Source organism: Sminthopsis crassicaudata, chromosome 3 (assembly GCF_048593235.1).
Source record: "Sminthopsis crassicaudata isolate SCR6 chromosome 3, ASM4859323v1, whole genome shotgun sequence".
Lineage (NCBI taxonomy): Eukaryota > Metazoa > Chordata > Mammalia > Dasyuromorphia > Dasyuridae > Sminthopsis > Sminthopsis crassicaudata.
In genome coordinates this window covers 509,574,118-509,588,987 of record NC_133619.1, presented here as the reverse complement: position 1 = coordinate 509,588,987, position 14,870 = coordinate 509,574,118, and the positions used below count along the sequence as shown (strand labels likewise).

Sequence of the window (14,870 nt, the reverse complement as noted above, 5' to 3'; positions counted from 1 at the left end):
AATTTATTATTAAGTTGCAAATGTTTCATGGATGTTAATGAATAGAACAAATCTCATTTTATGAGCTTTAGAAGTTGGATTAAGGTCTTTCCAATTTCTGACAATTTATGTTCTCAAGTTTCTCCCAGCTGACATTTTCTGCTATAAGGTCCTTCCCAACTTTGACATGGGTCTCTTCTAGCTCTAAAATTCTGTGTTCTGGGGCCCTTCTCAGTTCTGAGAAGTTTCAAATCTGTTTCAAGGATCTTTCTAGCTCTAATATATCTTCAAACAGCCTTCCAAGATCTGATGTCTTATGTCTATGGTACTTTCTGGAGATGACATTCCATAATTCTAATGGACTCTCAGTTTTAATTGCTTATGAATTCTAAGAATATGAGATTCTCAGGCTAGGCATGTGGGGTGTTCTGTCCTATAGAGCCAGGCAGAGTCTTGGAAGAGGCAAGATACTATCTTACAGTGGGATGGAGGCAACTGAAGACAAAGAGAGATTAGCAATAGTCAGTAATGGAGATGGGAATAAATATCCAGCCAGAGAAGCCTTTGTCTCTGAGCTCCTGCAACACTGTGGTCCATCTTGCTCATGTTATACTTCCTTGTCAGTTTCTTTCTCCTTAACTAATGACTTATTCATTTTATGCAGAGATAGAGAACTTGAATGCATAATATTATATATAAAAAATAATGTGGAGTATTGAATAAAGAGCTGTTCACTGAACCCGGAAGATATGACACATACTGTCTGTGTGATTGTGGATATATCACTTAACTTCTGAGTATTCTGGACAATAACTGAGTATAAGTGAAGAGAAGTTGATGACCTTCCTTGATAGCGGGATTTTCCTCATTCAGAAGTTCATTTTATTAAAGAGATCAGAGGTCCAGGCTTTATCCTTTATCCTTATGGGAGGTATATGTGGAAACAAAATGTTGGGGGGCTTACCGATGAGGAGGAATTAGAGCAGGTTTCCCATAGGAGGTGGGCTTTTAAGAATTTGGGCTTTAAAAAATAATTAAGAATTCAATAGGAGGGGATGGAACACGTATGAGGGAAGCAGTTGTGCTTTCTTTCTCTTGTCTGTAAATAAGCATTTATTAAGCACCTACTATGTGCCAGACACTCTACTATGTTATGTGTGGGTCAAGGGAACAAAAGAGGACAAAGACAGAAACTCAGCACTGAGCATGGACTTGCACATAGCATTATAGACACATTTCCACACAGACAGGGACCCAGACATCCATATATAAAGGCATAGATCTCAGGGAAACTTCTGTCAAAGGTTCCTCCCCAACTCTTCACTCCACTGAGGTTTAATAACAAGAATGTTTCAGCCAGTTTTCCCAGCCCCCAGCTCTCACCATCCTCCAATTCCTGATAAACTTGTCTGTCCTCCTTCCTCTTATGGCCCTACTCAAATTTTGCCTTATATTATAGTATATTATTATAGATTTAGAGCTGAAAGGGAATTTTAGAAGCCATCTAGTCCATTTTATAGAGTAGGAAAGTTGAATCCCAAGTTGCCTTTGGTAACATTACAAAGTTGACTCTAAATCCAGCACTCTTTCCATGGACACATGATGTGTGATTTTGTCTGATCTGTTGCCCAGACTGTGAGCTCCCTGAGGACAGGGTCATAGGTTTTGATCCTCTGTTTGCTAGTCCAGTACTGGAACTCAGCATACAAGAGGTATCAGTCAGTGCTTGATAAATGTCATCAAAGAGAGCTGAAGCCAGCGGAAGTTTATACCAACATGAGCCAGTCACAAATCTGTCTTTTGGGCTTGGGCTGGGATTGGTCCTGGTGGTGAAAAGGAGTGTGAATTGGAGAAGGCCTTGACACGTAAGATAGGAAGAAAGCCCACTACTCAGATGCCTCAACCTGGCTCCTTTAACTCAACCTTTCTCAGCCCCAGCTCAGCATAGGTATGGCAGCCCATTCTTGCTCAACAATTTCTGCCCAGCTCAGTCTTGCTCAGCTAAATTCAATTCTTTGTAGACTGGACCAGCTTTTGTAAGCTAGCTCACTCTAGTTTAAGCTGGTGTAACCTGAGTTAGCCCAGCCCAACCCAGCCCAGCCCAGCCCAGCCCTTTCCAACCCAGGTTAGGCTATCCCAATCCAGCCTAGCCTCATAGAGCCCAGATGAATTCAGGTTAAGTCCTGCAGTATCTCTCGGCAGAGGATTCTACTTAGAGCAGTGAGTGGAGGCTGAGGTAGAGAGAGAACTATTGGGCGGGGCTTGATGGGGGAGCAGCCATCGATCCTTCCTTTGCCTTCCAGGAACTCAGCCTCTGGGGAGACCAGGGAACAGCCGGTCGATTTCCCTGAGCTGAGCAGGACAACTTTGGGGGTGGGGAGGAATTGTAGGGGGAAACTTCCAGTGTCAGGACCCTCTTATTTCTCTCTCCTAACTCAGGGTGGCCCTTCCCCCAATCCATGAACACTCCCCTAAAACCCCACATGCCTCTTACGGCTTAGAATAACTTGAATTTATAGCCACATTCTGTCCAACATTCACATATTATCCTTAATCCATCCCATTCTTCATCATATTTTTTTCATTTCTTCTTTCTTTCCCTCCTTTATTTTTCCCCTTCTCTTCTCCCTTTCTTCATTTCTCCATTTTTTCATCATTGTCCTTTACTCCTCCTCCTCTTCTTTCCTTTCTCTTTCCTCCCTTCCTCTTCCAGAGAATCTTCTTAGATTGATTCCAATTGAAAGGATAAGAATAGATCTTAAATAAACACCCAGGAGAGTCACATGTGGACCCTAAAAAGTCACATATGGACCCTGAAAAAATCCATTTATCATGATATCTTCCTGACATCCAGGATTATATCTTCCAATCAAATCCTCAAATCCCACCTTCCCCTTGCGGAGGATTCTGGAATCCCCACAACAAACAGACCTAGAGACCCCTCGTTGTCCTGCCTGCTCTCCCCTTCCTCCCTCGGGTCCCTGAGAAGCTCCTGCTTTGTCTTGCTGGATTAAATGTTGGGGATTCTTTTGGGCCCAGGAGGCAAAGGAAAGTCATGAGGAAAGGAAGTTCCAACAATGGAAAGAGCACTAGGCTCTGAGCCATGACACCTGGGGCTGAATCTTCATTCTGACATTTTCACTTGTGTGGCCTTGGGATCAGTAATTTCTTCTAGTCTCAGCTCTTGTAGAATTAAAATAAAAATCCTTTTAAAGTAAGGCTCTTATTATCAAAAGCAAAGAAATAGAAATAAAGTAGATCTTATCCCCCTCTCATCCAAATGGACCCTCTGTATTTCCCTCAATTTCACATTGAGCTCTCCTGGAGCCTCGGGTCTAGGTTCTTTTTATGATGGTAGAACGTTCTCTCATAAAGTCTCTCTCAGCTCTAAGATGGTATCCTCTTCCTTTCCTCCTCCCCTTGTCCTTTGCCCCCTGCTGGCATGATCAGTGGCCTTTATGGGACCTTAAGAGGTTTCCAAATTGGGAATTCAAGAAAACTCCTGGAGGAAGCAGGCCAGTGGGAAGGTTTAAGCTCCTGAGCCTTTGAGAAGCATGTAGCTCCACCTCCTTGGAGGGGGGCATCTTGGCTGAGCTGATGACAGGTGCTCTTGGCATTATTAACAATAATAGGGAATAATTAACATGATCTTCATAATGAGCTCAGCTGACGTGTTCGTCGGTTCCCAGCTCCCCACTGTGTCCTGTAACCATCACAACAAGAGCTTTGTGACTATTGTGACCTCTCAGAGAAGGTGTGCATGGCAGAGAGGGGGAGGACAGCTAAAAATAATCCCCATGGAGTGGGGAGGGAAGAAAGACAAGGGCAGATCAGTCTGCCCACCACACTGATACTCTATCTAGCACTGACTAGGAATGGGGAGATTAAGTGGAATCCCAGAATCTCCCAGAAAGGGACCTCAAAGGGCTAGATTTCCATATGATACCACACCAGGAATTCTCCCTTGATAAACACCATCCAGGTGATGAGGACCTCATAGAAGCATTATACTCTCATTTTGGGATGGCTCTTATCATTAATGTTTTCCTTTATATTTAGCCTTAATCTGAATCTCTGCAATACCCCTTTCTCCACTAGTTGCTCTCCATTTTGTCCTCTGGGGCCACAGAGAACAATTCGAATCCTTTCTTAGCCATGATAGTACTTGAATACTTTAAATACTTGAAGAGAATAGCCATGTCTTCTTGTTCAAGCTAAAACATTCCCAATTGCTTTAGCTGCTCCAGGTGATTTTATTCCTTTCTATTCCCTCCAACTATTTTCTGTTTCCTGGTAAATCCATCATCCTCCCAGACATCTCATTTTGTCACTATGTATCCCATACAGTTTGTTTTCTCCCTTTAAATCTATCTCTATTCTGATAAGCTTATCACTAGCCCCATGGACCTCCCTGACTTTCAGGACTATTTCTGAGTCTTTTCCTCATTCTTACATCCAGTCAAAATCCTAATTCTGCCTTTCTACTGCCCCAAAGTCTCTCCATCTCCATAGCTTTCACTTGAGCTCAGACCTTAGATTGTCCAGACGATTAGAGTGGCTTCCTTGACAACCTTCCTGTTTCCCCCTTCATACAAAGCAGATGCAGAGAAAGGACAGGGAGAGATCCTGAGTTTTGAGGGATACATTCAGGTCTCTGTATAAGTCACTTCTCTCTGGATCTCAGTTTCCTTATCTATAGAATGAGGGTGTCCAACTAGATGATCACTGTGGTCTCTCTCGGCTCTTACATCCCATGGTCTATGTCTTACAATTGCTCCCAGCTCTGATGTTCTAAGATCTCATGATGGGAAGTTATGATGGTGCAGTACAAAACTTTCCCATGCTATGGATGGGAAGACTGAGGTATCAAAATGAGACTCAAAGTCATACAGAGCATCTAGGACCTAATCTTCTTTCTTCCAGGCTGTGCCTTAAACCTGTACCTTAAACTGCCCCAGAGATAGCGCCACCAGCTCTCTCATTGTCTGATCTTTGCCTGTCGTCAGCCTCTCAGAGCTTGCCTTCCTCCTTCCCTATATCTCTATCATCCCATCATCTGCTCCTATATTAGTTGTCTCCTTATTGCTGGCCCTCTGGCCCTCTGCTGCTGCTGCTACAACATAGCTATCCATCTCCAGCTGCCACCCACCCGCTCTCTTGAGTATCCCTTTGGGTCTCAGCCCTCAACTTGTCATTCTCTGGCTCTCTCTCGCTATCTTATGTCTTTTTCAGTGTCAGGCTTTGAGTTTGTGTCTGGTCATCTCTCTGTGGCTTTCTCTGCTTCTTCTGGTCTCTCCATATTTCTGTCTTTATCACGTTGTGTCTTTATGTTATGCTTGGTCTTTTTGTGTCTTATTTTAGGCTCCAACTATCTTTAATTAGCTTTTTTGTTTCTCAGTCTCTGTTCCTATCCCACTCAATCTCTGATGTCCTCTCATTCTGTCCTCTTAGTCTTTTCTTTCAGGATCAGTCGCATCAGTCGCAGTCTCTATTCTCTGCATCTCTCTCTCTTCTCTTGGTCTCTATCCTGTCTTTCTCTCCTTTAGTAGCTATCTTTCACTTTGTCATTCTGTCCCTCTTTTGTCTCTGTCTCTGTCTTTATCTCTGGTTCCTCCCCCACCCCAACCTTGGAGTAACAAGAACAGCTGTCCAGATACTGATGACCAGCGGTGGAGAATATATCTAGAACCCTGTAAGCTGGTTATACCCATCCCCTCCCCTGCCCATTGGCCTTGTCTCTAGCCCTGCCCAGGAAGCTCTGGAGACTGCATCCCCCACCCTTTATGTTGCTAGGACGCTGGACTTGCAGCACCTGGCTGCCATGGAGACAGCGCCTCAGAGACGGAATTCTGCATCTCTCAGCCCTGCAGGAGCTGCCTCTGCCAATGAACCACTTAAATCAATTCATCAACAAGTGTGCACTGAGTCTTTACTATCAACACAGCCTGGCCATGGCATGGAAGAAAGAGGGGGAAGAAGAAAAGACTTGAGTTCTAATGCTGATTCTATTAGTGTCTTAATTTGTAACTCTGAACAAATCTCTTCTTCCTTATAAAATAAAGGGAGCACTTTCAGACTTTGACCTAGAATTCAAATAAGAGGAAGAGCCTTATGCCCAGATGTCAAGGGGGAGAAGACTCATTGGAAATTATTGGAGAACAGGATTAGAGACACTTAGTTGAGTGATGTACCATATAAAAATTGTGAGGGCTTCAAGTTTCCTATTTAACCACACCTGGTTCTGTTTTGTTTTGTTTTTTTTTTTTTAATTTTGTTTGTTGTTTTTCTTAAATAAGGAATTGTCAATATTTCAGCAAACTTCTCTCTTAAGAAAAGACCACTCCCTTCCCAGTCTGGGGTCTCTCAAGGCAGTGACCAGTTCTCTCCTCACCCCTCAGATTGTCCCAATACAGGGACAATCTTCGTCCAAGTAAATAGGGGCTCTCAGGTACCGTATCTCCAATTTTAGAGGAGGGACTCCTCCAGAATAGAAAACAGGTTTCCTTCACAAGATAAGGGCTCTGGGAGGGCAGAGGCCATCCGTTCAGACCAAGACAGAAGTCACATCTTCCCTTTATTCTGGTACCTTGCCCTATACTTTGCTGAGTCAACTACTTGCCTTTCTTGCCCCCAATTCCAGGTCCCCTGGAATAACTGACTCAGACTCCTTGAAATGACAGGAATAGTCTCTTGGAAAGGCTGGCTGATGAGCAATACCTCCCCCCAGGCTTTATCGAGTCTGGACAGGCCCCAGGGCATAGCAGGGACTTTGCTTTCTGCTCAGTAACCACCCCCTCTGTTCCCTCACTGCTTCATGACAGCCTGTCCTTCAATAGCAATATCTCTAGTCAAAGAAAATCGGTTCTGGGAGAGACCTTAGAATGTAGAATTTCAGAGCTGGGGGAGAGTAGAACCTTAGAACATAGAATGCCAGAGCTGGGTGGATCCTTAGCATATAGAATATATATACTTAGAACAAAGAACCTTAGAACAAAATGTTGACCCTTAGCTCAACACTAAGTTGAGACCCAGAGAAGAGAAAAGAACTGGCTTTAGAATGTTCTTTCCCATCAGAGTTTGTGGGGAAAGGGAGAAATGAGCATTTATTAGTCACTTACTCTGTGCCAGGCATTATGTAAGCACTTTACACATATCTCATTTGATCCTTACAATAACCTTGAGAGATAGGTGTTATCACCCCCATTTTACAGTTGGAGAAACTGAGGCATACATTAAATGACTTGCCCAAGGTCACACAGCTAGTGAGCATCCGAGACTGGATTTGAACTCAGTACTTCCTGACTTCAGGACTTTACCTATTTGACCATTAGCTGCCCCAAAGGCAGGGGCTGTCTCTTCACTGGGATTGTCCCCATAATGCTGAGGACACTATCCATATTGGGCTCAATACCTGGCTGTAGGAATTCCTTTATCCTTCAGGTCAATTGGGCTGACCAGAGCCTTTGGTGATCCCTCTCTCTGGGTCTCTTCTGTTACTTCCCTGAAAGAATATCCTCTTGTATGTTCAAGAGTGTAAGTCTCTATTTCCTCCCCTGCTAAGACCTCATGGCTGCAAAGGAGTTTTATATTTTATTTTCTTTTAAAAATTAAAATAGAATCAATACTTTTTGTTTGGGGAATATGTCTAATTCCATACTCCACATCCCCTGCCTCTACAAAAAAAGGAGAGAGGTACTTTTTCCTCATCTGTAGCCTGGGCCAGGATTGGTCAGGACAATTCCTATCTATAGCATTTGGCTCCGTTTTCATGTTCATTTATGTTATCACAATTATGTTAGGAGTTTTTGCCAGGCCTTTTCCACTGATTTTCATTGCCCCAATGCTTTCATAGCTCTTCCATCTGGGACCTGCCCTTTATGAATCCTGGGAGAACAGGTGGCTTCTTTGCATGTCATAGACAGACAAGTGAAGATTCTGGAGGGTCTGGGGCTCACCGTCCATAGTCTTGCTCGTATAGACCAGCCCCTCTGCACTGCAGTGCTCTCCCCTGGTGATTCAATCTTCATAAATCCAGCTTCAGGAATCCAAGCAGCCTGTTAGCATTGAGTCATCCCTGAGGGCCAGCCCTGGGTGTCAGACACACTTAAAGGGATCATCTGACATCACTGGGGCCCAGCTGGTTGTGGGTGGGGATGGTCAGAGAATAATCAGACTAGGACTCCGTGCCACAGGGAAGATAAAACAGATGATGAGGGCATGTTCAAGAGATGCATGGGTGGTCCCTCCAGAGGAATTGAATGTGGAGATGGGCAAATTCTGATGTAACAGAAAGACATAGGTTGAGATGCATTAGAAATCCTGGTATGAGCCCTATTAGATAAGGAGTCAGAGGTATCTTGACTCTCCACTTAACTGCCCGTGAACATCACTTAATTTCTCTGAACCTTAATTTCTTTCTTCACAAATGAGGTATTTGGACTAGACAATAGCTAAAGTTCCTTCCAGCTCTAGATGTAATCTATAATCTAATACTAGAATGAGTTTGAAGAAGCCCCAGCTCTGCTACTGGCTCGGTGTGCCAGTCACTTCCCATTTCTTGCCCTCTATTTTCTTACCTATGTAGGGTAGTGTAAATTTGGAGGCAGAGAATTTAGATTCTGGTTCTCACCTTGAAAATGTTCTCTCTGCTCTCCCATTTCTATAGCACTTCATGGTTTACAAAGCTCTTTACTATCCCAAGATAAGCATTCTTATTTCCATTCTACAAAAGGAAAAACTGAGTCCCAGAGAGTAGAAGATGCTACTTAACTGTGGTTCCATTTAAGAGTTGGTAACAACCCACATTTCTGTAGCCTTTCAAGATTTGCAGAATACTTGGTTCTTAAAAGCCCCATGAGATGAATAGTTCTTAGTGTGAGTATCATTATTGCTTTTTTATGGATAAGGAAAGTGAAGCTCTAAGAGACTTAAATGCCTTGCCCATCATCCCACAGCTAGTATCTCAGACAGTATTCAAAGTCATCTCTCTTGATCCACGACTGTTTCTATAGTGGCATTCATTTGCCCCTAGTTCTATCAAGGTCTTGAAAAGTGGGTATGGAGGGAGGTCTGGTGGTGTGTGAAAGAGCCTGGGGCTAAGAGAGAGGACTCTTATCTCTGGAAGGACTTGGGGGAATAAGGCAGAGCTAAATTTCTAAAACACCTGAGGAGCAGCACAGGAAACTGGGACATATTCATGAGCACCCAGAGGTAAGGGGTGGGAGGGTGGGAGGATTTGCTGCAGAATCTCAGAGCTGGAAGAGACCTCAACTTGAACCTGAGCTTGAACAATATCCCCAACAATATCCAGACTGTGCTTGAAGATATCCAGTGGAGAGTTACTATCTCTGGAGGCATCCTGTTCCACACCACATAGCTCTGAGAGGAAGCTTTCCCTGGTACTGAACCTCAGTCTGCCTCTTCAACAGTCACCTTACTCATTCTTTTATTTCTGCCCTCTGGGGCCACACAGAACACTTATAATCCCTTCTGATATGGCTCACTCCCCTTTCCTTCCCCTCACCCCCATTCCTGTTGCAACATCCATGTTGCAGCCACCAGCTGAGGCAGCTAGATGACAGTTGATATAATGCTGTGTTTGTGTCAGGAAGACCTGAGTTCAAATTCAGCATTAAACCCTTATTAGCTATGTCACTTAAAAAAAAAAGACCACAAACCTCTGCCTCAATTTCTCCATCAGTTAAAATGGGGCTAATAAATAACATCATCCCACTTGCACAGATGTTGTGAGAATAAAATGAGATTATTTGTAAAGTGCTTGGCAAAGAATAAGCATTATAGAAATGTGTATTTTCCTCTATTGCCTTCCCTGAGCTGGACACAATATTCCAGATACAGTCTAACCAGAGCAGAAGACAGTGGGATTATTCTATCCTTCATTCTGGATGCTGAATGCTCGTGTTGTCTAAGATTGCGTTAGGTTGGGTTTTTTAGGGGGAAGGAGGGTTACTGCTCAATCACATTGAATGGTTGGTCCACTAAGACTTCTGTATCTTTTTCATAAAAAATTTACTGTTCACCTATATTGTACTTGTGAAGTTTATTTATTTATGTTTGCATCCACGAATAAGACATTGCATTTGTCCTTAGTAAATCTTAGCAAATTTGATTCCCTTGACAATCATTTGAGCCAGTTAGTGAAATGTTCATGAAGTAGATGGCACATGCTAAGAACTATGGGATTTATGTTTAAAATGATTGTGACCCTTAAAAAGTCTAGCAAGGGAGACAAGATACAATGCAAAAATAACAAACATTTATCAAGTGCTTTCTGTGAAGAGCAAGTCAGGAGGAAGAACACTGTGGTACAGATATGGGGATGGAGTGGAGCCCTGAATCCATAAAAAACTGGGTTAAGCAGCCTTGCTGGAAGGGCTGATGTCAGATGAAAGCTTGTTGGTTCACCTACTTGGGTCGGGGACCTGATGAGCTCCTTCCTGGACGGCAGAACCATTTTACTGAATCAGATCTTGAGAGACAGTGGGATAGACGCGACCCAGGAGACCTTCTCAGAGATGGAGTAGTCTTGCCCAGGCATATGGACCGAATGCTCCCTGGGGATTTGGACAGAGTTGAGGCCCCTCCAAATGGTTTCTCTCCTCCCCAGCAACAAATACAATGTGGTTGTGATTCAATAGGGACAGCAGGGGGCAGAGGCGAATTGTGGGAGCTTAAATCGTTAGAGGAAGCCTTCAACTTCTTGGTCGCATTGCTAGTTTAATTTGTGAGTTCTCTCTTCCTTGCTAATTGCCCTCACTTTTTTGTCCCTGAGAACCAGTGCCATTCACTCTCCCCTAATTAATGCGAATTTCTCCTCAATATTACATGGTGAAGCAGAAAGAACTCTAAACTGGAGCCAGGTCTCCCTAGTTCTAGTTCTTACTTATCTCCAGGCTCTCTGGCTTTGGACAGGTCCCTTTCCCACTAGTTTCTTCCTCCGTACAACAAAGACCCCTTACAGCCCAAACTTTGGTGCTTGGGTTCTCCCCAGAGTGTGCTGGGACATACTTAACAGCCTGCTCTCAAGGGGAAGTTGCTTGACATACTTTTAATACTTTCTTAAGCTTAGACCATCGACCAAACTATAAATCAGGGCCCAGCTTGGGGTCTTTGATGATTTTCAGCGTGTAAATGCTCACGCTGAGGATTTAACAATCTGCTTGCTGGTTCTAGGTGGCTCAGGGACAACCTTGATTCTACCTCTTTCCCAGTGCTGGAGCGCAAGCAGCCGGGAGTCCCTTTGTGTGAGGATCCATGGGTTGGGTTTTTAGGTGTAGGATCTTGAGTAACTTACAGGCCTTGTTGGGCCTGCTTTGCAGGGTCCCCAGAGGCCAAGGCCCTGAAAGGCACAGCAGCCCTTTTTTAGATCGGCTCTGTAAGCTTTGCCAGAGCAGGGCTGGGGGACTTCCTAGCTAAACTTGGTAGCCCCTCACATACTAGGGCTTAATGGTTGGCATTGCTTTCTTTCACTTGGACCCTTCCTTCCCCACTGCCCGGGAGTGGCCCCGGGGACGGTGGAGAGGCGGACTCCTGGGAAGGGGCGGGTTTCTCGGATTTCCAAATGCCCATCCCTAGATTGGTGGGGTTTGTGCCAGGCTTCACGCGGCCTGTCCCGGGCCTATCGGGCCCTCGGACCGCACCCGCAGTCTCGGGCCACGTTCGGAACGTTGCGCTGCGCGAAACCGGGGGAGACGTGGTGGGGTGAGTTAGGCAGGGGTGAAATGGAACTCTCCCGGGAAGGCGCTAGCCGGGCTGGGGCAGAAGGGGTATGAAATGTGGCCAGGAGGGAGCGAGCGCGTCCGGAACCGGGGGACAGAAGCCACGGGGGGGGGGGGGGGGGAAAGGGGGAGGTGGGGGGGATGCACTTTGCCGGGGTGGGTGTGAGAGCCAGGCAGCCGCCTAGCCTGGCGGGGAGGGGGAGGGAAGGCTCGGGGAGGCGGGGAGGGGCGGGGTCAGCTCAGAGAAGGCGGGGCCTGGGGCGGGCCCAGAGGGAGGAGCGCAGCTGGTCGGGCCGGGAGAGCTTGGCCAGCGGAGGGAGCGGAGCGCTGGCCAGGCTGGCTCGCGGGCAGGTGGGCGGTTGCAAGCATGGTCCTGGTGCTGCAACACATCCTCATCGCCGTTGTCCAATTCCTCAGGCGGGGCCAGCAGGTCTTTCTGAAGCCGGACGAGGAGCCGGCGCCGTCACCGCCGCAGCAGCAGCCTTGCGCCGACACCCTGCAGGTAAGGAAAGCGCGGGCCGGGGTGGGGGTGAGTGGCCGTGCGGGGGGCTGGGGGAGGCACTCCGTAGGTCTCGGGGACCCAAGCGCCTAAGAGCCGAATCCCCCCGAGTACCCTAGCCCCCTGTCCCACAGTGCCCAAAGTCCGATTTCCAAGTACCTTAAGCCCCTGACCCTAAAGTGCCCAAGCCCTTCATCCCAAAGAGCCTCCCGACCCTTTCTTAGAGCCTCTAAAATCCAGGTGTCAAAGCACCGGAATCCGTGATCTCCAAACGCCGGATCACCTCCTGATCCCAGAGATCCTCGTCTTCCCATCCTGAAGTCGGTACTTCCTCTCCATCCCAAATCTCTTATTCCTGATTCCACAGCCCCATGATCTTTGGATCCCAACGCTCCTAGCCTTTTTGCTTTAAAACGGTCTCCCACTCCCTATCTTTCTCTCCTTTCTTCTGTTTCTGCCTTTCTCCTTCTCTCCCAAATCTTTCCCCATCTGTTCTCTTCTCTCTTTCAATTCCCTCCCCCTCTCTCCGTCTCTCGTTCTCTCCCTCCCTCCTCCTCCTATCTCTCTCCCTTCCCTTTTTCTCTTTCCCTCCCCTTTCTTCTTCCTCTCTCCATCTTTTTCCTCATAAACATTCCTATTTCCCTGCCCCCTCCAACCCACCCTCTTCCCATCCCTGTCCTGACGTCTATGGCTCTGTTTGGTCTTTGCCCCAAGCCTTTCTTCATCGAGGGGATATTGGGGAAAATCAGACTGCCCCATGCAGGGGACGGGGCTGAGGATGGGGGTAGGGAGGATTGGAATCCATTCAGTCCCAGGATGGATTACATCTTCAGACACAGGTCTCTTCACCTGAAGGGAGTGTCTCCAGGTGTTGATATGGGCTGTTTCCGAGGTCTCAGATGTTGCGTTTGTGGTTACTGTGTCATTTGTGTAGAGTATCTTCAGTTGTATTTGATTTGTGTTGTGCTGATATAAAGAGGGGGGTATCCAAATGTTGTGTATGTATGTGTCTTCCATACACTATGTTTTGTGTCTCTGTGCAGTTTTCTTTAGGGACAAATAGGACCAGAAGGTAATTGGGCATGGGATTTGAGAGACAACATGGTTATGGTGAAAGGGCACTGGCCTTGGGGAACACTTGATTCAAATCCCATGACCTTAGGCAAATCACTTCACTTCAGTTTGTTCATTTATAAAACATGGGGCTTGGATATTATATCCTTTAAGATTGTTTCCAGCTTAAATCTATGATCCTATACTCTCTGAATGTCCTAGAAGGAACATGGCTGGTATTCCTATTTGTGTTTGTGTGTGTGAGTGTGCGTGTAGTCACAATGTACAGTTGGAGGGGAGTGTACAAAGTCTGGGTTCGGTTTGTGAGTGTGTTGACATCTGAGTATTGGTCCAAATATCATGTATGCGTGACACTAGGGAGGGAGGGAGAAAAGGAGGGAAAGAGGAAGGGAAAGAGAGAGACAGAGAGAGATTCGTTCAGCAAGACAGAGTGAGAAAGAGACAGACAGAGACAGAAAGACAGAGACAGAGAAACAGAGACAGACAGACAGAGAGACAGAAAGACAGAGACAGAGAAACAGAAAGAGGGAGACAGAGAGACAGAGACAGTGACAGAGACAGAGAGAGAGACAGAGAATATGAGTCTGAGCTTCGGTGTTGAAGTTTAGATTGTGAGTCTGGATGGGCAGCTATGTATGGATGTATGTTTTGTGTTTGTTATGTGTTATTGGGGAGGGAAATTTTGGAGGAGGGGAGTCTGGTATGTATTTCTCTTTGTAGTTTTTATTGTAAGTGTGTTCTGAGAATGTAGAAAATATGTATACCCACATGTCTATATATGTAGTTAGATGTTTTGTTTCATGTTAACACAAAACATATGACTGCATAGATGTGTGTGTGTGTGTATATATATATATATATATATATATATATATATATATATATATATATATTGTACATATGGATAATTTAGATACTTTGTCCCCATAGTGGCTATGTTGGGAATTTAAGGTCCAGGGAATGCTTCTGCTCTTCGTGGTGTTAGTGTGCTATATCAGTAGCTTATGTCATTTGTGGGAGGTGTGTGTTGACATAAGTATGTATGTTGGAGTGTGAGGGCAAGGAGAAATGAAAAATAATGAAGAGGAGGGAGAAGCTCTCATTCTAGGACTTGGAGGAAGAAATATTGGTTCACCATATGTTGTGACCTTATGGGAGCCGCTCTCCCTCTCTGGCCTCCTACCTCAATACCTCTATTTGAGGTCAGGCTGAAGGAAGCGCTTGTGAGCTTGGGGCCATGACTACCTCCTAAGCCTTTAGGAGCTCCCTGGGCATGTTCTCTCCATTCAATGAATCCCATCTTTGGGAGTCCCCTCCCCCCCTCCCAAACCTGAGAGGAGGAAAAAGCACTTCAACTCTAGCCAAGAACTCTCACCTCTAGACTATTCACCAAGCTCTTTCTTCAAATAGGCAATACAGTATTATCCTCCTTTTTCAGGTGAGGAAACTGAGGTTCCGAGAGGAAAGCATCTTGCTGAAGGTCACATTGGAAGTTTGTGGCAGATTATTGTTTTGTCCAAGCCTTGGTCCAAACTAGTGATCTTTTTCCAAAGCACCTTTTTCTTTGTTTCTTTTTCTAC

The 14,870-nt window shown here is 45.5% G+C and overlaps 1 protein-coding gene across 2 annotated transcripts in view; it reads left to right on the top strand.

Moving 5' to 3' along the window:
- PDE2A (phosphodiesterase 2A) overlaps window positions 1-14,870 on the top strand; it is a 172,644-nt gene that overhangs the window by 37,487 nt on the left and 120,287 nt on the right. For both annotated transcript variants that reach the window (XM_074303997.1, XM_074303996.1), the window contains exon 2: window positions 12,135-12,219. In XM_074303997.1, the coding sequence (XP_074160098.1) occupies window positions 12,135-12,219 (85 nt within the window). The remainder of the gene's footprint in view (window positions 1-12,134; window positions 12,220-14,870) is intronic.